General features: G+C 43.7%; 3 protein-coding genes across 14 annotated transcripts in view; 2 read left to right on the top strand and 1 right to left on the bottom strand.

Annotated features, from left to right (window-relative positions):
* Positions 1-13,332, top strand: part of SENP5 (SUMO specific peptidase 5) — a 68,267-nt gene extending 54,935 nt beyond the window's left edge. Inside the window, exons 7-10 of one of the 3 annotated variants that reach the window (XM_008009641.3) lie at positions 2,020-2,157; positions 6,488-6,571; positions 8,337-8,387; positions 9,439-13,332. In XM_008009641.3, the coding sequence (XP_008007832.1) occupies positions 2,020-2,157; positions 6,488-6,571; positions 8,337-8,387; positions 9,439-9,549 (384 nt within the window). In that variant the 3' untranslated portion in view covers positions 9,550-13,332. The remainder of the gene's footprint in view (positions 1-2,019; positions 2,158-6,487; positions 6,572-8,336; positions 8,388-9,438) is intronic. The other 2 variants (XM_008009645.3, XM_073023776.1) reach the window with 2 other exon arrangements.
* NCBP2 (nuclear cap binding protein subunit 2) lies at positions 11,617-20,874 on the bottom strand. 10 transcript variants are annotated; one of them, XM_038003115.2, is made up of 6 exons: positions 20,682-20,741; positions 18,677-18,826; positions 17,895-18,076; positions 16,145-16,283; positions 15,600-15,667; positions 14,066-14,623 (listed from the first exon to the last, which is right to left on the bottom strand). In XM_038003115.2, the coding sequence occupies exons 3-6, from the start codon at positions 17,942-17,944 to the stop codon at positions 14,476-14,478; spliced, it is 405 nt and encodes a 134-aa protein (XP_037859043.1). In that variant the 5' UTR covers positions 17,945-18,076; positions 18,677-18,826; positions 20,682-20,741; the 3' UTR covers positions 14,066-14,475. The 10 variants fall into 10 exon arrangements, with proteins under 10 accessions (XP_008007826.2, XP_037859043.1, XP_008007825.3 ...); XM_008009635.3 differs by lacking the exons at positions 14,066-14,623; positions 18,677-18,826 and adding an exon at positions 11,617-14,032 and having other exon boundaries at positions 20,682-20,835; XM_008009634.3 differs by lacking the exon at positions 18,677-18,826 and having other exon boundaries at positions 20,682-20,874.
* Positions 20,875-20,894: 20 nt separating this feature from the next.
* NCBP2AS2 (NCBP2 antisense 2 (head to head)) lies at positions 20,895-21,810 on the top strand. Its single transcript, XM_008009639.3, has one exon. It carries the CDS (start codon positions 20,976-20,978, stop codon positions 21,273-21,275), a length of 300 nt encoding a protein of 99 aa, XP_008007830.1. The 5' UTR covers positions 20,895-20,975; the 3' UTR covers positions 21,276-21,810.
* Positions 21,811-21,875: the final 65 nt, after the last annotated feature.

Below are 21,875 nucleotides of genomic sequence, written 5' to 3'. Positions count from 1 at the left end.
TGTCAGCTCTCAGAAAGTTCCAGATTTTGGAGGATTTCAGGTTTTCGGGATACTCAGCCTGTATAAAGCTCTATGTATGTCTGTGTTAATGTGTTAGAAGAAGAAAAATGATTTGGAAAGATAGGTGAAGTGTATCTTTTTCTGTATTTTGTAATTTTTATACAAAAATCTATTTTACAATGTAGGAAACATTACTTTTTGAGAAGAATATAAATCTGGTTTTATTTATTGCTGTATTCTAAATAGGATTCCTTGTTTTAGATACTCGGAATTTTAAAAAAATACTCCGAATTTATAATCTGGAGAGGACCACTGTTTATTATTTTCACTATTTCCTTCTGCCCACCTCACTCCCCTAGGTTGATGCAGAAACTGAAAAGCTAAAGTGATTTTTCTCCAGGGTCATGAAGACTTACAGAAGATTCATTTAGAACAGGACACTATTTGAATATCAGAAAGCGAGAAGGAAATCTTGGGAAATTAGTTTCAGAGAATTTGAGGTAGTTTAAAATGTTTTAACCCAAGTAATCACCAAATTACTCTAACCTGAGAAGGCAAATTGATTCACCCTTTTACATATGTGTGTGGAGCACCTACTACTTTATCACCCACTCTACACTGGAATTTCGAGTGGAATAGCAAGCATTTCTAGACTGTAAAGGGATATCTATTACAATATAAAGGTGTGCTATGATTGTAAAGGATGCATAAAGTATTATCAAGGATGTTTTTCTCAATTTTGACATTTGAGAGACCCAAGCAAGTAATCATAATAACTAAGATATTTGGTTACTTATAATGGGCTAAACAGAGTTTTATGCATCTTACACATATTCTTTTATTACTTTTAAAAACTTCATAAGGTAGGTACTATTTTCTATGCATTTTATTAGTTGAGGAAATTAAGGTGCAAAGAAGCTAAGGAAATTGCCAAAGTCATATCTGACCAATAAGTGGAAGAGCCACAATTTGAACTTGAGCAGACTTGCTTCGGAGCCCATGATCTTAACTGCTGCTTACACCATATCTGTAGAAAGAGTCTGTAGATGCAGTTTTAGGGTGTCACTGTGTGTCGCCCAGGCTGGAATGCAGAGGTGTGATCATGGCTCACTACAGCCTCCACCTCCTGGGCTCAAGTGATCCTGCTGCTTCAGCCTCCCAAGTAGCTGGGACTGCAGGCATGTACTACCACACCTGGCTGATTTTTTATTTTTATTTATTTATTTTTCTTGAGACAAGGTCTGGCTCTGTCACCTAGGCTGGAGTGCAGTGGTGCAATCTCTGCTCAATGCAACCTCTGCCTCCCAGGCTCAAGCCATCCTTTCAACCTTAGCCTGCCAAGTAGCTGCGACTGCTGGTGCACACCACCACACCCAGCTAGTTTTTGTATTTTTTGTAGATACAGGGTTTCGCCATGTCACCCAGGCTGGTCTCAAATTCTTGAGCTCAAACGATCTGCCCGCGTTGGCCTCTCAAAGTGCTGGGCTTACAGGCGTGAGCCACTGAGCCCGGCCTGATTTTTTATTTTTTGTAGAGACAGAGTCTCATTATGTTGCCCAGGCTGGTCTCAAACTCCTGGGCTCAAGCAGTCCTTCGCCTCAGCCTCCCAACGTACTGGGATTACAGGTGTGAGCCACCGTGCCTGTCCCCTTATACTGTTTTCTAATACTATGATTCCTTTCTAAACAAGAGTTGAATCCAGGTTAAATATGTACATGAGAAAATGAGGTAAGCATAAAAACAAGGAGCCAAGTCATATCAGGCAGTTGACACACAGGTTTAGTAGATGAACTGGAAAACTGTACTTTGTATAGCTTTATTTTTGTATTATTGTTGTGTATTATAGCTTAATAGTTACAAGCATGGGCTTAGAGTAAGACCTGGGTTCAAATTCTGGTTCATTGCTTACTACTTTTTTGCCCTTGTGTAGGTCACAGGTCAGCAAATGGAAGCTGCTGTTTTTTGGTGGTTTGGATAGCCTGTGGTGATGGCTGCATTTCTTTCTCTTTTCTTGATCAGGTGGATTTGTTTAAAAAGAGCCTTCTGTTGATTCCTATTCACCTGGAAGTCCACTGGTCTCTCATTACTGTGACACTCTCTAATCGAATTATTTCATTTTATGATTCCCAAGGCATTCATTTTAAGTTTTGTGTAGAGGTAAGTTAATATACTGCCTATTTTTTCGTTTATTTTATAATTGGCCAAATAGCATCTTAGCTCTAGATAGAACAGCAGCAGTCAAAACCATATAGGAACAGTTTATGTCATGAAAATCCTCTAAAATGTTAGCTGAGAAAAGGACTAGAAGAGGAATCTCTGGCTGAGGAGAGGATCTGTCTAGGATCCAGATCCCCCTCTGAGGTACTCCACTTGGATTTTCTCTGTTTTTCCCTTAAAACTACATCTTGAATGTGGTTAGAAATTGTTTTTCTTTGATCATCTTAAACCTAAAATTGGCTTGTATCTGCAAAATAACTCCTACAGAATAAACTATAACCCAACGGAATCAATTAACAAAGTATTAGTGTTTAGCTAATAAACAGTTCAACAAGATGGTGGGATACAAAATCAAGAAAAATGAGTAGGTTTCCGGATTTTCCTGCACTATCACGAACCAGTAAGAAAATGTAACTGGGAATAAGATTCCATTTATAAAAGAAACAAAACATAAATAACCCAGGAATATGCCCTAGGAAGAAATGTGGAAATTCTTTATGATGAAAACTCCTAAAGCTTTAGGTACTTAAAAGAAATCTTTACAAAACTGTAAAAGTATTTGAATGAAATATGGAGAATATTATGTTCACAGAGTGGAGAAGGACTTCTTACATGGAACCAAAGAAAAGACATAAGGAACAACTGGATAAATTTAACCACCTCATAATTTAAAACTTCTGTATATCATAAAGTTAAAAGACAAGCAACAGATTTGGAGAAAATATGTATGATGTAAATAACAGAAAATAATTATCCAGAATACATGGGAAACTCCTACAAATGAATAAGGGGAGGATAAAAGGACCTAATAGAAATGGACAAAGGGTAATTTAGTAAATTTTAGGAAAAATGCAAATAACTATTTAAAAACACATGGAGAGGTGTTCAGCCTCACCAGAAATAAAGGAAATCCAAATGAAAACTACACCAGTTACATTTTTTACCCATTGTGTTAGAAAAAGTGATGCTATTCAAGTGTCTACGTAAGGAAATAGGCGTTTGCATATTTTCTGGTGGAGTGTATAAATTGATACAGCCGCTTGGGGACAGCTGCAGTTCTCATCAGTTCCAAGTGTCAATTAAAAAGATGCACATTCTGTGGCATATCAGTTCCGTTTCTTGGTATCTACTCCATAACAATGCTTGTATCTGCAGACGAGGATGGGGCATGTGCTAGGGTGTTCATGGCAGCATTATTTATAATAGTGCTAAAGAAAACAACACAAATTTAGCTCTAGCAAGAGAATATAGCTAAATACACTATGGCACAGTATACCCATACTATTAAACTGACCATAGCAGTTAAATAGAATATACTAGACCTTCAAGTCCTCAAATGGAAAGATGTCCAAGGCGTAGAGCTTTAAAAAGCCAATTGTGGAATGATACGGTCTAGTACATTTATAGAAAAAAGTACATGTGTATGTATATATTATATACAAATACATGCAGATGTATGTGTAGGCACACACACACATATATATATATATATATATATATATTTGTAAGTAAAAAGGTAGGATCTTACCATTTTTGATATCCATGATTATTACCTTTGGGTAAGTGTAGAAAAGCAAGACTAATAAAGGTGATTTGGCCTTATTTAGGATATTTTTAATTATAAGGAGAATATTTTGGCCTTATTTTGGGTTTTTTTTGTTTTTTTACAAGGAGAATATTTTCTTGTATTATTTGTTTAATTAACATTTAATTTTAAAATTAAGTTTAATGCAACCTATGAGGAAAATCAAGTTTTCAAAATCACATTTTCATTTCCAAGAAATCCAGGAAAAAAATACCCCAAAAGGGAGAAGCCTCCTGGGCCCAGAGTTCTCACAATACCAGCTGTGAGCGTCTTTTCCCATTCCCTTCCCCTAATTCCTTGCCTTTCTCTCAACCAACATATTCCCATACCGGCCAGAGCCTGTCTATATTGTCTCTTTCCTAGACAGACCTGCAAAGATACAACCAAAAGTGCAGCCATATGAGTGCCTTTAAGAATCAGATTCTGACAGGCAGAGGAGAGCAGAGGTGGGAAAATTGTTTCATGTAGGAACTAGTTACTGTGCCTCTTGCTCTGTGCCAGGCACTGATGCGAGGAGTCAGGTAGGACCAGACAGACGTTCGCCTTCATGGAGTGAATGATGGTTAAACAGGATTTTGTTTGTAAAACATGTAGTTGGGTTCAAGTCGCTTCTGAACCATTAGGGTCTGGTTCTGCACAGTAATAAAAATTCATCTTCTGAATTTGTGCCCAAGCCCCTCCTGCAGAGTTCTTACCTTTTCAGCACAATTACAGTTGGCCTAACAATTTTGCATATTTGCAAAAAGACGCTAAGAACAGACTCCTTTTAGGTGATAACTAGAAGTAATTTGGAGCCAAGTCATCTGGGCAGGTGGGGTCAAGCTGTTTTTCGTTTTAAGAGGATGTAGGTAGGGGTTGTAGAAGTGGTGCTTAACTCAGTTAGGGGCCGATATCTCCAAAGAACTGACGAAAAGTGTTTGAAACAGCCACTACATAAATGTGTAGATTCCATGGCAGCAGAGACTGCACGAGCTTTATTCACCAGTGTCCCCAGCACTTGAACCATTATAGATGCTCAGTACATTTTGAGTGTAGGTGACCATTTTTAAGGACAAATCTTTTTTGCCTGTATTTTACTTAAGAATTTACATATACTGGGCAGGCAGGGTGGCTCACGCCTGTAATCCCAGCACTTTGGGAGGCCGAGGCGGGTGGATCACAAGGTCAAGAGATAGAGACCATCCTGGCCAACATGGTGAACCCCCGTCTCTATTAAAAACACAAAAATTAGCCGGGCGTGGTGGTGGGCACCTGTAGTCCCAGCTACTCGGGAGGCTGAGGCAGGAGAATGGTGTGAACCCGGGAGATGGAGGTTGCAGGGAGCTGAGATGGCACCACTGCACTCTAGCCTGGGTGACACAGCAAGACTCCATCTCAAAAAAAAAAAAAAAATTTTTACATGTACTGCTTATTCTGAGAACCTAAAGTTATTGTTTAGAGGGAGAAGAGCAACATGCGGTCAGACTTGGTTAAATATGAATTATTTGCTTTTATCATGTGTTTTCTTCTGACGAGGTGGCTTCTAGTCCACCTTTTTTTTTTTTTTTTTTTTGAGTCAGAGTCTCACTTTGTCCCCCAGGCTGGAGTGCAGTGGCCCAGTCTTGGCTCATGGCAACTTCTGCCTCCTGGGTTCAAGCGATTCTTGTGTTGCAGCCTCTGGAGTAGCTGGGATTACAGGTGTGCACCACCATGCCTGGCTACTTTTTGTATTTTTAGTAGAAACGGGGTTTCGCTTTGTTGGCCAGGCTGGTCTTGAACTCCTGACCTCACATCATGTGATCCACCCGCCTCAGCCTCCCAAAGTGCTGGGATTATAGATGTGAACCGCCGCGTCTGGCCATGGTCCACTTTTGTTAGGGGTGGGTGGGGGGTGTTATTCACATAACCTCTGACTTCACTCTTGATGTGGAGAGAGACGCACAGAGGTTGAGAGTACTGGGGACATTTTGGAACTCCAGCAAGCTTCATCTTGGTAGATATTTCAACAGTAGACTTGACCATATTCAGTATTCAGAATGAATTTTAGTATAACTTTCCAGAAACTGAATGTTAACCTTTTCTGCAGCCCTCAAAAATAAGGAGTGTATCAGAATATCTAAGGCTGGAATGTTTTTCATTTAGTTTTAGTTGTTAATGATGTCTGCCATGGGTTCCTTTCCTCTGTGGAGCACTGGCAATGATAAAGACTTTCTTTTTGACTTGCCAGTATGTAAGTTTCAAATGCAGCAGCTGACTTACTGTTGGGAAGGGCTGGCTATAACCATCCCATAAAATGTTCTGATTAGACAAAGCCAGCATCCACAGTCTGGGTGCAAACTTGAATACAGGCGGTCTGACTCCCCCTTAACAATATGAAATGGAGAGTCTGAAATAAAATTCCAGCTTTAGCCAGGAGCAGTGGTGTACACCTGTAGTCCCAGCTACTTGGAAGGCTGAGGTAGGAGGATCTCTGGAGCCTGAGAGTTCAAGGCTGCAGTGAGCTCTGATCACCCCATTGCACTCCAGCCTGGGTGACGGAGCAAGATCCTCTCTCTTAAAAAAAAAATTTGTTCCAGCTTCTTAATGCATACTCTGCCCAGCTATGGGGCCACAGCCTCCTCTTTTCCTTCTGTCTGCTATGGGCATGTCCCATTTTTCACCAACTGATGGAACACAGCATCTGTGTTGTGGTTTCTTTTTAACCAGAATATAAGAAAGTATTTGCTGACTGAAGCCAGAGAAAAAAATAGACCTGAATTTCTTCAGGGTTGGCAGACTGCTGTTACGAAGGTAAGTATGTGATAACAATGAAACCCAGGCATGTCCAGGGGATGGAATTATGTAAGGGTGGGTGCCTTTAAGAGTATTTGAAAACTGGTGACAGAGATACCAAGGAGATCCTGGAGGCTCCAGGGAGGCAGCTGAGAATAAACTTCAGTTTAGTATTCATCATCGCTGCTCAGTTGCCCAGTGCTTCCTGGGAGCAAATCACTTCAGTCACTTCCTCCCTGAGGCAGTTGCTAATGATGTGTTTGCTCTTCCGGGGGGAAAAAAAAACTTTTTTGGGTGGCACTTGCCTCTTGCATCATGGCTTATTTCCAGATGACCCGTATAGACCCAGAGGAATGCTGAAATGACTGTTTGGATCCACTGAGGGGGAGAAGGTGCACTGGGCTACTTGCCAGGCATGTGGGGAAGATAGCCCAGGCACTTCAGTCCCACCACCGTCTGGATGCAGCACCATGTTTGGCCCATGACATTCGAACTGTGAGGCAGAGTGCCCAGGCACAGCCGCTCATTCCTGTCGTAAATACCAGTGTCTTCCATTGATGGCGGGCTGTATTGTTTCCAGTGTTTTTGTGTATTAGATCTCATTTGATCCTTATAACCTGTGCGGTAGGCAGGTCATCTAGGGATAAACATCATCTTTATTTTGTAAATGAGAAAACTGAAGCCCAGGTGTGATTTTCCCCAAAGGACATCAAAACTATTGATATAGAGTCAGGTCCTTGAATGCAGGTCTGTCTGGATCATTGACACAATGTTATAGGCAGGATCTTGAAACAAACCTTTAACCCAAACCCAAAGAGACAAGATTTATTAGTTCATCCTTGAACTGAACCAAATGCTAAATTTTAAAATTAAGCTTAAGTTTTGTATTTTGAATAACCTAGTATACCAGGTGAAACCAGAACTAGTAAATTTCCTGAAATTACTCAACTAAAAAAATCTAGGTATTCTAAATTTAGTTAGGATCTTCCGTATCCCCACTTTGGGCAGAATACAGTAACCGGTTCTTTTAAAAACATACTGTTGGCCGGGCACAGTGGCTCATGCCTGTATTCCCAGCACTTTTGGGAGGCAAAGGTGGGTGGATTGCTTAAGTCTAGGAGTTCAAGACCAGCCTGGGCAACATGGTGAGACCTCATCTCTACAAATAATAAAATAATAAAATTAACCAGGTGTAGTCCCAGCTACTTGGGAAGCTGAGGTAGGAGGATTGCTTGAACTCAGGAGACTGAGACTGTGCCACTGCACTCCAGCCTGGGCGACAGAGTGAGACCCTGTCTCAAAAAAAAGCCCCATCACAACAACCATACTGTTTAGCTTCACAGTTTCTTTCAAAGAATAGGACAGGGTCGTGTGATGGGAGATCTAAAGCGAAGACTGCTCAGTGGCATTCTCACCATCCTGGCGTCCAGGGGCCGGGCCTGTGTTCCCAGCCACAATTCCATTTTGACTCCATTGTCAGTGAATTGATAGCAGAACCCAGTATCCAAATGCATGTTTTTAAAATAGGTTTTTACATTTGATTTCCCATTTCTCATATTTAGGTAGAACATTGTTCTCTAAGTTGTGGTTGTCACCTGATAGCTCTTTTTATGTGGCCAGGTGCCTCCATAACATTAGATGCTTGAGATACCAGAGGATATACCAGCTGTCCTGGAGAGAGAAAAGTTTCCTATCCTTTGCACATTTTTCCATAAAGGAGTTTTTCTTATCTGAAGAGGAGTAATTGATCTTATTTTAATGACTGTCTTGTTTTTCCCCTCAGTGTATTCCACAACAGAAAAATGACAGTGACTGTGGAGTCTTTGTGCTCCAGGTAAAGAAAGAATGCTTTTCAGAGTTTACACTGTGTGAACTGAGTTTGTGGGGTTGAGAGGGGAGAGAGGGCCGTTCCTGTGTGTGTATATGATGCTAGGTACGAGCCACAGAGTACTTACCTCCCCTTTGTTGCTGAGGAGCAGTAGTTTCTGCATTCTCAGATGTTATCATTAGGAAGAACCACCTTCCAGGGATCAAGAGTGAACTGTAGGTATCATCCATGCCTCATTGGAGGTTATCAGTAAGCCACATTGGAGACTGACTTGAATTTGTCCGTATCATAACCTTTGGCATTTGCAGAATTTTTAGAAAAGCCATTGGCAAGCAATCTGCAGGTCTGACACAGAGTGATTAGATTTTAAATAAGGGCCACATTGAAAAACTGCTGTCATCTCCTTAGAGGTCAAAAAGCGCTATGGGAAAAATTCAGTTATACATTATATTTGTGAAGGAAATTACAGAATATGATGCATGAATTTAGAGATTTGCAAAGATCTTGGAAAACAGGTTCATTTGTGTACCTCATGCATGTTTGGGGTTTTATAAACAAATTCTCGTTCCCACTTAAGGGCCATGATAGGTCTAGCTGCACTCGCAGCAGGTTGCACTTTGGGAGGAATTTAGGCCTTTTCATCAGTTGCTGCTTTTCAACAATACTGGGTCAGGAGGGAGAGGAGATCCCAAGCCATACGCTAGCTTGGTCGGTTGACTATAATTTGGGTAAATGCTTAAAACAGTGTGTTTTTACAACAGTTGAAACAGACATGAAAATGCTGCCTTAGATCGGGGTCCCCAACCGTCCACATTAGGTTCTCATGGGAGCGTGAACCGTTGGGAACTGCAGACGCGAGGGATCACCTGATAATTCATCCTGAAACCAACCCCCTCTCCCCCAAGTCTGTGGAAAAATTGCCTTACACGAAACCAGTCCCTGGTGCCAAAAAGGTTGGGGACTTCTGCCTTAGACACTATTAGGTCTGCATTTAGTAAAATAGAACGGGCTGGTACACAACTCCAAGTGCCACTGAAGTGTTTCTGGACCTTTGCAGTACTGCAAGTGCCTCGCCTTAGAGCAGCCTTTCCAGTTCTCACAAGAAGACATGCCCCGAGTGCGGAAGAGGATTTACAAGGAGCTGTGTGAGTGCCGGCTCATGGACTGAAACTCCGCAGGGACCCTGGGAAGTCTGACCAAGTTGGAGCAGATGGTTTGTTACTTGAATCTCCACTTAGTTGAATTTTTACAGATATTTCAGATCAGTGGTGTTGGGCCACTATTGTTACCTCAAATTTATTTTTTGCCCTTATTCATTTCTCCAGCTACCATGTACTATTGTTTAATGTTCAGTTTGGTTTCATTTTAATTTTATGGTTCTGTGCGTCCCCCATATTTAATATTTATTATTCAAACGCATGCATATAGACAGAGCATGCAGTGAAGAGTATTAAAAAAAAAAGCTTAGTAGATTTGGTGCAGCTTTTGAAACTTAGTTAGACGTGAACTGAATACAGGTTTCAGATTTACTCCCAGAACCTAAAATGCAAGATGTTTTTGATACAGCATACGCTGAGAATAGTAAGTGTTCCCTGGGGCATTAAGGGTAGCTGGGGGTGGTTTTGACAAATCCAGTCCTGTTTTACTTTACCAGTGGCACCTTTCACCAACTTCCCTCTCCAAGTGAGTCTTAGAGAGTGCGGTCCATTCCTTTAGAAGGGTGAGATGAAAGTGGTTGTAAACTGACTGGTGTCTTCTGTTTCTGGAAGCACACTTGTAAGCACAGTGGCTGCTTTGGGAAGAGTAAGTGTGAGAAAAAGACAGCAACCTTGGAGGCCAGTAACAATGACAGATTTCAATTGTGGTTTCAAGAATTATAATACATGGCGTACATCTCATAAAGGCTTTTGCTGAAATTCCCTGAATTTTTCTGTTTTCGACCTGTTAAAAAAATCTTAACATCCATCAGACTAGTGGTCAGACAAATGAGAATGCAGCTGTTCTCGGAGTAATTTTTAAGTTGTCATTTCCCTGTGTTGCCTCCCAATTGGAAGAAGTTAAGGTTTACCAAATGCATTTCTATTTCAAGGGTATCTGAAATTTAAACATTCAAAACTGAAGGCCGACTGACTTTAGATGTTTTGCAGGTGGCTGGAGAGAAGAGGGAGGGTAATAGAGACAACTTAGCCCCATGGGAGCACAGCAACCGTGTCAGGTTCTTTCTCCAGTCCCTTTAGTGACCTCAGTAGCATGCAGGGCACATGTGGCTTCTGTGTGGCCAGTGCTGATGACACTAGCACGGTTGTTTTTCTCCTTCCATTGAACCTCATCTTCTGAAGAAAGGCCCAAGAGGCCCTTGTCCATACACTTAGCTGCGTTAGGATTAACATCACGCATCTTACATCTTTAATCCAGCCTTTCGTGACATACTGGAAAGATGTATGTTAAACCTACCCAGTGATCCTTTCAGAATCGGGAGGAAAAACAACCAACGTCGTTTTTTCAAACTCAGAAGTTTGAATAGAAAAACACCAAGTAAATAGCAGAAGATTCTCGAATTTATGCCTGCGTAGGTTTGTAGTGTTGAAAAAGCTAAAATGTTTAGTTTCACTTGGCCCTAAGGTATGGCTGAGAGAAGGCTGACTGCCAGCAGTTGAGGGTTGAGTCCGGCCGTGTTTACATGCAGGGTTCCCAAACACCAGTGGTGACACTGGGAAGCAGCCCCAGCACTTTCCTCTCCTGAGTCCTCCAGACTCAAAATCCTTAATGTCAAACCAGGTCAGTGTTTCTTACTGTGTTTCAAGTCGTTAAAAAGACTGAGAGTAGAGGCACTTTATGCTGCTATAGGTGGGGTTCTGTCAGCGTTAGGAAAAATGACAGTTTAGGGTAAGGAAGATCTCTTCATGAGTTTTTCAAACATAATTATGCAAACATGAGATTTTTCAAAACATATACCAGACATTTGCCTCTAATTTTTTTTTTTTTTTCGTGGGGGTGCAGTATACCAAAGTAGCCAGCCAGCCAGTCACTGGGCCGTCAGTTCAGAATGTCTCGCACTTCAGAGTGAGGAGGTGTTTCAGTTCCTCTGACAGAACCTGGCAGGCAGGAGACACAGAATTGTTCCTGTGAGAAAACCAGTGCCCAGAGTGTGAGCTGCCCAAGCCCAGTGACTCTTTCACTTCCAGTCTAATGCTTCATAGGGCGCCTTGAGGCGTGCTGCCCAGTGTGGCTTAGACTAAACGTTGTTTTTTTTTTTTTTTTTTTTTTTTTTTGAGTCAGGGTCTCGCTGTCCCTCAGGCCGGAGTGCAATGGCGCGATCTCAGCTCACTGCAACCTCCACCGCCCAGGTTCAAGCAATTCTGCTGCCTCAGCCTCCCAAGTAGCTGGGATTACAGGTGTACGCCACCGCACCCCACCAATTTTTGTATTTTTAGTAGAGACAGGGTTTCGCCATGTTGGTCAGGCCAGTCTTGAATTCCTGACTTCAAGTGATCTGCCCACCTGGGCCTCCCAAAGTGCTGGATTACAGGCGTGAGCCACCGCGCCTGGCCAATGTTGAGTATTTTAAAAGTCATTTTAAAATATTTGTCATCGATGAAACTTGCTTTCCCTCTCTTCTTGTAATTAGGTGTAAACCTCTATAACTCAAGTCCTAGATTAGAATGTCCTTTGTCCTGATGTTTGCAGTAATTGCTTCCTTGGTTAATAAAGATATTTTTGAAATATACTCTGGACTGTTGGTGAAAAGAGGCAGGCGTGGCTTCACTGGTACTAGTTTGGCACTGAACTGTTTGGGTGCCCGTGAGGTGGGCAGACCTTATGCTTTTTTTAAATTTTTGAGATGGAGTCTTGCTCTGTTGCCCAGGCTGGAGCACAGTGATGTGATCTCAGCTTACTGCAACCTCTGCCTCCAAGATTCAAGCGATTCTTCTGCCTCAGCCTCCCCAATAGCTGGGACTACAGGTGTGTCCTGTAATTTCTGTGTTTTTATTAGAGACTCGGCTACTTTTTGTATTTTTAGCAGAGATGGAGTTTTGCCATATTGGTCAGGCTGGTCTCGAACTCCTGACCTCAGGTGATCCACCAGCCTCTGCCTCACAAAGTGCTGGGATTACAGGCATAAGCCACCATGCCCGGCCTAGACCTTATGCTTTTGAGGTTGAGTGCAGGCCTTGTGCTAAGTGAAGTGCTACTTTTGATGAGCCTTCAACAAGTGGCCTAGTCCTCTCCTCAGCAAACTTACCAGGTTGTAGTTGCTTCTTTACAGTGGTCTTTCCTTTTATTGAATCTATAGCAGTGAATATAGATTTGATTCAACTTTTGGTTACGTTCTCTCAATCCTAATCAACTTTCATTTAGCCTCTTAAGAAAGGGAAAAGAAGGTGCTGTCAATCATCCCCAAATTATGTTTTTGGCTTTGCATTCTATTTTCTACATAGCACTGAATCTGAGTAACACAGTCATTCTGGATTTATAGTTGGAACAGAACAGTAACAGACCTAACTGGGACTCAGCCAGCACTAGCCTCATCTTAGCTGCCCCTTTTCTCTGCATTGCAGTTTACTGCTTCCCTGGGCTAGACGTAACTGGGGGTTCTGGGCAGGTCAGACTCTTCAGGCAAGACAGTGTATTAGTAGTGTGAATTCGATATACTGATTACCTGCTCTGCCTAGTTGAGAAACTGAATTAATCAGCAGTTACAAAGCATATACTTTGTTATGTGCTAGGCCTGGCCTATAGATAATTAAGACGGCCCGGGGAATACATCAGAGAAGTGCTAATTGTATTTGGGTGTTACAAAAGCAGACCTAGACAAGCTGTTCACTTAACTGGTACCTGTTGGGTCAGAAAAAGAATTTATTTAGAGATTATGATCATGTAAAATTACAGTACTCAACCCTTCTAGCAAAGTATTTTTTTGAAAAATAAACTAAATGCCTTTATAAACTTGTGTTCACTTGTGTTGAGTAATATGTACTGTCTGGTGAGGAGTATTTTTTTCTCGTGACATTCCAGTCATGACAGAGGTCATCTAGGAACAGTGAGCAGTGCAGGCTCTAACCAGCTTACCCTCTGAGCAGCAGCACCATCACCCGAAGTTTCTACAATGGAGATGTTCTGTATTTGCATCTTAGCTTGACTGAGAAACTGCATGTTTAATTCTCATACTTCACTCCCATGTATTAATAGTGATTCCCTCATCTGACTGTGCGACTGAATTTTCACTTTCTCTGGTGAAAGTGAGACACAAGTCAGATGTTCTCCATGAGAAATAGGAAAGAATGCAGGAGACTCACATTTAGTGTTCTCAAGCCCAAGAAACACAAGCTCCTCTTAATTCACCCCCACTTTCCCTTCCCTTGCAATCATCCAGAGCATGTTTTCTGGAAAACTAACCTATTCTTCCATCGGCAGAGGTTGCTTGGTGCCTATTTTATCACTTTCACAAGCACATCTGTGCTCTCTTCACATGCAGCCATAGTTATTTCCAGCTGTCAATCAGAATGCACACGCAGATTGTCCGCATTGTTCCTAGAATCCCCCAGAACTCATCCATGTGTATCCAGAGTACAGGAGTTCCGGAACACAACCCTCTTCACAGGGCAGGAAACGGCGGCAACAGCAATGCGTTCATCCAGCTTTATTGAGACCTATTACAGAAGACACTCCAAATAAAACCAGTCTCCTGTAGAAATCTGAGTTACGTTTTACTACAAAAGAATATCAAATACATTACATTACAGTGTGAAGGAATTTTAAAAATGAACAGTGTATCATTAAATGTTTGCAAAATTTCTTCCTAAGCACTTACAACTAGTTATATAGCTCTTTTAAAAATTCAGATTTCTACACTTAGTTTAACATGAAAGACATTTGCACTAAGGTACTTCAGCCCCAACTTTCACAGACTGTTGGAAGTTAGAAGGTACTTTGTTGCTAAGTGAAAAAAATTCATTTTTCCTATCAGGGAAAATTATACTAGACTTAACAGTTTTAAATGAGAATAACTCACATATATTAGAGAGAAATCACCTCTTGCCTTACAAATACCAAAGAAATTCCCTAGACTCCCCTTCTCTGTAGAACCATGAGCTCACTGTGAAGGCTTGAGCCTCAGAAGTACAATTTGAGGAAAAAAATGAGAAACGGCTAAAACAGGAATCTCCTGCAGGAACCTTCTGTGACTGTTAAACATTCCATCTTCAAGCTCCCTTTTTAAACCCAGTCCGTTCCCAACATCACTGAAAATGAAAAGAATAAACTCGGTGATACTCATGTCAAGGCAGTGTTTTCACTGTCTCGATATTTTACCCCATTTCTTACTGGCAACATCTCCCCTACCCCTGAAATTATTTACAGGTTCCCTCTATGGCAAACCCTTGCCCTTTTTTTAGCTTTAGGTGTAACACATCTTTTGAAAAACGTGTTAGTAAATACTCAAGCTTGGGGGTCATTTCCTGATGTGTGAAGCATGGAAGCAGTACTGTCCTGTGGAGATTGCTTTTGCACCAACTATATAGGAAGGTCCTTGGCCTCTAAGCTTGCCTTTAGAGGTTGGAATTCATAGAAAACAAATTCAGCTGTCAAACACCTGTTCCTAATTTTGTGCAAAGCAATACAACATAGCACAACTCCATTTGTTGTTTTTTGTTTTGCTTTGTAGAGAAGGGGTCTTGCTATGTTGCCCAGTCTAGTCTCAAACTCCTGGCTTCAAGCTGTCCTTCCTCCTCAGCCTCCCAAAGTGTTGGGATTACAGGTGTGAGCCACCATGCCTGGCCCCACCTCCATTTATTAGGCTATCTCATGCAAACTTAAAATAAAAAAAAAAATCCCAGGCCCCATGTAGATCATGAACCTACTTAAGACTCAATATAGTAAAAACAAATTTTTAAATGTTTCTGTCTTTCTAAAAGTGTAGTGGTTTGGGCTAAAGACTAACCAACATTACAGATCCAATCTGTTGTCAAAGAACACAATTTCTGACCGGGTAACAAAATAAATCTGATCATCTGACACATGGCCAAGATTCTCAGACAATAATTAAAGGCATTCTTTTGGATTCTGTCCTTTAATAACTTTCAGAGGCTTCCAGTTCAGTAAAGACACTGATCAAAGCTTGGTAAAAATGGGCTCGTTTGCAGACTTTTGGTGATGTTTTTCAATCAATTCAACAGGCCAAACGAGTGCTAGTCACTGACAAGAGTTCTCATCACTCACTGGTTCTGGGCCAGTTTTCCATAGCCTCCTCTTCCAGCGTCATAGTCCTGCCGATACTCATCCCGAACCTTTAACGGAAAGAATCCAGAGTTACAGTATGGAAGAGAATGGTGTAACATATATGCCTCCCATAAACACGTTAGAGAGTTACAGTATGGAAGAGAATGGTTAACATATATGCCTCCCACAAACACGTTAGACAAACAGTGAAACCTGTTCAGATGCCATAATGTGAACATTTCAAGCAGGACATATGCACTTCAACTCATTTCAGTGCATTCTGCTTTCATTCTAGATGTTCCTGCAGGTGGAATCTAGCCCCTAGCAGAAGTTCAAGAATGGTTGCTTATTAGAAACGTACAGGACTTACTATTTCAGGGTTTAAAAAATTCACCCAAACCGTTGGGTGGTTTTCAGATCCACTTCAAGCCAAGGTTATAGACACAAAGTTATTTACAAAAGAGTAAATACAAATTGCCAAAACACCTGTCATTGTGACTGGAATCCCAGGCAATGGGCTGAGCCCAGAGACCCTTCTCGCATACCTGGCCCCCAGATCGCCCACGGCCGTACTGCCTGCCCTCCTTAAAGCCTGCGTCCCAGTCTGTGCGAATGATTCGGTCATCCAGACGTGTTCCATTTATGTACCGCATGGCATTTTCGGCATCTGCACGTGAGTAATATCTTAAGTATTAAGGAACACTACCATTTTTCCAAACATTTCTGGAAATAGGGGAACAACATGTAAATGAAGCTGCATTGTTAAAAAGTACAAGAGCTAATCTAATCAGATGTAGTTCAGAGACAGCAGTTCAGCTTGCACAGGCCTGTCTGCCATGGTTTGGAAGCACAGAGAGTCAAACATGACACGTCTCCATGGCTGCACTGATCAGATTTGTTGGACATTCCTGTTGATAATTTTTAGTCCCATCATCTCCGTATTTTGGTTTGCAAAATATGAGATAATTCAGTGCAGGTTTGGACCACTGTATACTTCTTATCCAAGAAACAAGTGCTATATATTCAAGTTAGGTGCCATATATCCCAGGGCACCTTAATAAAGAGAGGGTCACAGTGCATGTGGAACTGCGCTGCGTTTCATTAAAGGAAAGACTCAAGGTATCACCAGGGTAGCAGTCCCCAAACCTACTTCATCAGAGAGAGCTCCCTTTAATTAAAGGGGAGGACATTTAATCCCAGACAAATAAAAATAAGACAATGGTGTTCTGAATAAACTATCTGGAGGAACTAGTGTCTTTGATGTTAGCAGGCCAAAATAAAATCTCTTTTCATTGTAGCATTTGGGAAACCCACGTATCCCCAAGGCAAGCCAGCAATCTGGGAGAGATGCCCTGCCTGGGTCCAGTGAGTCAGCATTCTTTTCCTTAATTATGAGCAGAAATCCAGGGATCACCAGACACTTAAGGAAAAATTTCATCTGAAACAAATGTAATTCAGGGCACAGGAAAAAACTCAAAAGATACATTAGATTGGGTCTGCAAAATTTCTCAGAATACTAAACTGAATGACCAAAACATAGAGTAAAAAGAACATAGGATAAATCCAGGAGGTTCAATGCTTAAGAGACTCTAAGTAAGAAAATGATCACAAGTAAATACAGTTTTGGTTTGTACCTATGCAATCAGCTTATATACATCTATGTAATGAATTACGATATAGCTATTAAAACATTTTTTTCTTTAAAGATGGGGTCTTGCCCCATCACCCCGGCAGGAGCACAGTCACAACTCAGTGTGGCCTTGGACCCTTGGGCTCAACTGATCCTCCGGCCTCAGCCTCCTGAGTAGCTGGCACTACAAATACGAGCCACCATGCCCGGCTATGCGGCTGTTTTAAAAACAGACCTACATGTGCTGAAATGGAACAATAAATAAATAAATAAATGATTTTAAAAACAGCATATGAAGTACACTACTGCACACCCACAGGTTACTTCTTGAAAGATGCTCAAGAAACTGGTAACTGCCTCTGGCAAAGGGAATTGGGGCTTTAGAACACTACAAGGTTTTTATATTTTCACTGTGCTCTTTGGAATTTTTTTTTTTAAATGAAGGGCAAACATTCTTGAAAAACTTTTTCTTAAACCACCATAAAGCATGGATTTCAGGAGAGAATGTAACTAGTGTCAGCTTTACAGGATAAGAGCAGTGACACTGGACAGAACGCAGGAGGGAGACGAGGGAAAACGCTGCGGCAAGTGCAGGGAGGTTTCTGAGCTACTACTCTCAGCTCTGCCCCAGTTCAGCAGCCACATTCCATCCACAGGAAGGATACTCCACGAAACAGAATCCACACGCTGTTTTCTTCATTTTATCCAGACCCATAATGATTTTCTTTATGTCACCACTTTTGCTGAAGAGTTCGTAGATTTGTTCTTCAGTTGTGTAAAAAGAAAGATTTCCAACATATAACGTACAGCTTTTCTTCAGTAATTTTTCTTGTTCTTCATTGTCACCCTAGAATTTCAGAGAGAGACAAAAGTTAAGCAACTTCAGAGCCTTGCTTAAATAGTATTTCTAAGTATAGTAGAAACATTCATTAATTCTGATTTGGAAATCAAATTCTCTCATCCCAGCCTACCACAAATCCCTTGCTCAAAAAAAGGGAGATGTTCACATCCTGTGAAGCACTATGCAAAGTCCAGACTCTTAGTAGAGACAAGGCTCAAAAGTTATACCGCATATAGCAAAGTCACCCTACGCCAGACTGCCACACAAGCGGCTTTTTTTCCCTGCACACGCCATATTCTCAGCAGTGCATCCTTTAAACCAAGGTTAAACTCTGGACCTTGACCCATGTATGACAAAGGGCCCTTTTATACTCTGTAGTGAGAAATACGTGGATTTTCAGAAAGAGTCCCCTTTTAATAACCCCATAGAGACTGTTCAAAGCAACAACTCTGATGCTTTACATGCTCATGTATTTTTTCTGAATTTAGGAAAAAAATGTAGTGATCACTAACAACAAAACAGAGCTCACTTTCCTAATGGGCTTCCAAACTGGGATGACACGATGAAGCCAGAGATAAGAATATAACTGGGCTTCATCCAACACACCTGGCAAATCCCTGGATCCAAAATGGCTCATCAGGGTCACGAACAGCGGCTCCCGCCTGGAATCCCAGCACTTTGGGAGGCCGAGGCGAGCGGATCACGAGGTCAGGAGATCGAGACCATCCTGGCTAACACGGTGAAACCCCGTCTCTACTAAAAAAAAAAAAAAATACAAAAATATTAGCCGGGCGTGGTGGCGGCACCTGTAGTCCCAGCTCGCCAGGAGAATGGCGTGAACCCGGGAGGCGGAGCTTGCAGTGAGCCGAGATCGCGCTACTGCACTCCAGCCTGGGCGACAGAGCCAGACTCCGTCTCAAAAAAAGTGCAAATCATGCCTGGCACTTAAGCACTGGACTGGCCGGGGTCAGTGGTTCACGTCTGTAATCCCAGCACTTTGGGAAGCCCGGGCTGGTGGATCGCTTGAGTCCCAGAGTTCGAGACCGGCCTGAGCAACACAGAGAGACCCTGTCTCTACAAAAAATTGGCCGGATGTAGTGCGCGAGCCTGTGGTCCCAGCTTCTCAGGAGGCTGAGGTGGGGAGGATCAGTTGGGCTCAGGAGGTTGAGGCTGCATAAGCCGTGATTGCGCCACTCCACTTCAGCCTAGGCAATAGAGCGAGATTCTGTCTCAAAAAAGAAAATAAATTGACCGAATAAATTTTTTTTTTTTTTTTTAGTAGGAATCTCGCTCTGTTGCCCAGGCTGGAGTGCGGTGGCGCGATCTTGGCTCACCGCAACCTCCACTTTCTGGGATCAAGCAATTCTCCTGCCTCAGCCTTCCGAGTAGCTGGGACTACAGGCGCCGCCACCACGCCCGGCTAATTTTTGTATTTTTAGTAGGGATGGGGTTTCACCATCTTGGCCAGTCTGGTCTCGAACTCCTAACCTCGTGATCCACCCGCCTCAGCCTCCCAAAGTGCTGGGATTACAGGCGTGAGCCGCCGTGCCCGGCCTTGACTGAATAAATTTAAGAGCTTCCCTAATTTGGCGTCAAAGTTTCCTTTTCCCTACTCTAGTAACACATTTCACACGTTCTCCACACTGACCTCTGCTATATGCGCCCCTTCATTTCCCAGTCACAAGGGGATTTCCCCCCTTTTTCTGAATTCTCACAGCCTCTCTTTTAACTCACTTCTACCTTAGATTCTTTGATAATCCACACTACAGGGGACTATGAGCTCGCAGAGTGCAGAAACTGTCTTCCCTTCCCCCCAGGGTTTAGCACAAGGCTTTGGCGACAGCACTCAACAAATGTCTACTAAATAACTGGGTTAATGAGTCCCGCGCCGCCACCCCCCAACCGTATTCCATCCCTACCTTTGCTGATACTGAAAAGCCTACTTTGTGTATCTGCGGCCTCCCCTTTTTCCAAAAAACATACTGTGATATAGTCCGGACTAAAAATTTCTCTCTTCTGAAATCCAGCAATTCTCCGATCTTCACATCCAAACACCCTCAAAGTGCCCAGCTTGGCGGGTCCCCCTCCCCACTCCGAAGCCTCCCCGAGGGCGGAGTGAGGACTTCACTTGTGTCTCCCACGCACCGCGTACAGCTTCCGTAAGACCATCCTCCCAGAGAACGGCACTGCTTCGCCGATTTAAAAAACAACGTAAAAAGCCCCGAATCTGCATCAAGAAGGCGCCTCTGCACACTCTGGGAGAGAGAAGGGCACCCCGCCCTTGTTACGCAGCGATCTGCGAGGTACACCTGGAAACGGGAGCCGCCACTACCATCAGCGCTCAAGCCTCTCGGCACCGGCTCGGGTGCAGGGAGCGGCTGGAGGGAACAGGAAAGCGAGCCTCAAATGCCCTGTCTTCCAGAGCAAGCGGCTTCAGTGATGTCCAAGCGCCCCCCCAACACCCGCTCCCTGCCTCCCCAGCCGGCACCGGGGCCCCACTTGGCGTTTGGGGATTGCAGCAGAATGGGAGGCGACACAATGAGACAAGAGCAAACCGTTTCTCAGCGTTCTGGCCCAGGGCCTTCCCCTCTCGCGGCCCGGCCTCCCTCACCCGGAAGTGCTGGTCCCGGTACTGGCTCAGCTCCACGTAGGAGTCGCTGCGCAGCGCCTTCAGGAGGCCACCCGACATAGCGCAGAGAAGCGGACGAGGACGCGGCGACTCCCGGCACGAGGTGGCGTCTGCCGTGGCGGAAGCGGAAACGCGCGGAAGCGCGCATCTCATTGGACCCAATCCGAGGGCGGCAGTGTCGTCATCAAGCTGCGCGGGCGCAGATGACGTCCGGGTCGGGCGCCGCCGGGCGGAAGACTAGGGCGGCGAGGTCGGATTCCCGGGCGCTTGGAGAAGATGGTGCTTCGGCGGCTGCTGGCGGCCCTGCTGCACAGCCCGCAGCTGGTGGAACGTCTGTCCGAGTCGCGGCCTATCCGACGTGCGGCGCAGCTCACGGCCTTCGCTCTGCTGCAGGCCCAGCTGCGGGGCCAGGACGCGGCCCGCCGCCTGCAGGACCTCGCGGCTGGCCCCGCAGGCTCCCTGTGCCGCCGCGCTGGGCGATTCAGAGACACCTTCACCCAGGAGCTACGCCGCGGCCTCCGTGGCCGTTCGGGGCCACCACCAGGTAGCCAGAGGGGCCCTGGCGCAAACATTTAAGCCTGGGCTGTGCGGGGCCGAGGCCTTTACTTTGCCTTCCGGGCTCTACACTGGCCTCGACGTGGAGGGGTCGTTCCGGGCACTGCGCGCGGCTTCGAACCCCGACTCGGATTGTTGGCCTGCAGACATCCCACGCAGAAGAGCCTAGGCCAGACCGCAGGCTCCGCTGAAGTCGTGTGATTGGACAAGACACGGTGTGGAGAAAGACCCCGAAGCCTAACAGAGATGAAGATAGGCTGGGTCCAGACACCGCACCTGCGGAGAGCCACGGACCGAAGCCAGAGAGCCTTTCCTCTGCAGATGGAACTGAAACTCTTGACAGATGCTGCTGAATCTGCACTGGTGTAGCAGGACACTTAATTCCAGGGACGATGTGAATGAAAAGACAACCCTACAACTGCCAGATTCCTTTGATTAAAAAAATGTATGAGCTGGTTAATAGGCATGAGTGTGATACTTCTCAGGCAAGATATATTAAGAATACCGGGGACTGTAGGCCTATGGCAATAATAAACACGTTATTTTATGAAATGAGTATTTTGTGCTGGGACTTGCTCATTGCACTCTGCGTGTTATCTCGCTTACTCCTTACAACCACAT

This window comes from Chlorocebus sabaeus, chromosome 15 (genome assembly GCF_047675955.1).
Source record: "Chlorocebus sabaeus isolate Y175 chromosome 15, mChlSab1.0.hap1, whole genome shotgun sequence".
In the NCBI taxonomy this organism is placed as follows: domain Eukaryota; kingdom Metazoa; phylum Chordata; class Mammalia; order Primates; family Cercopithecidae; genus Chlorocebus; species Chlorocebus sabaeus.
Note: the sequence above shows the minus strand (reverse complement) of the source record. Positions and strands in the feature narration are given on the sequence as shown.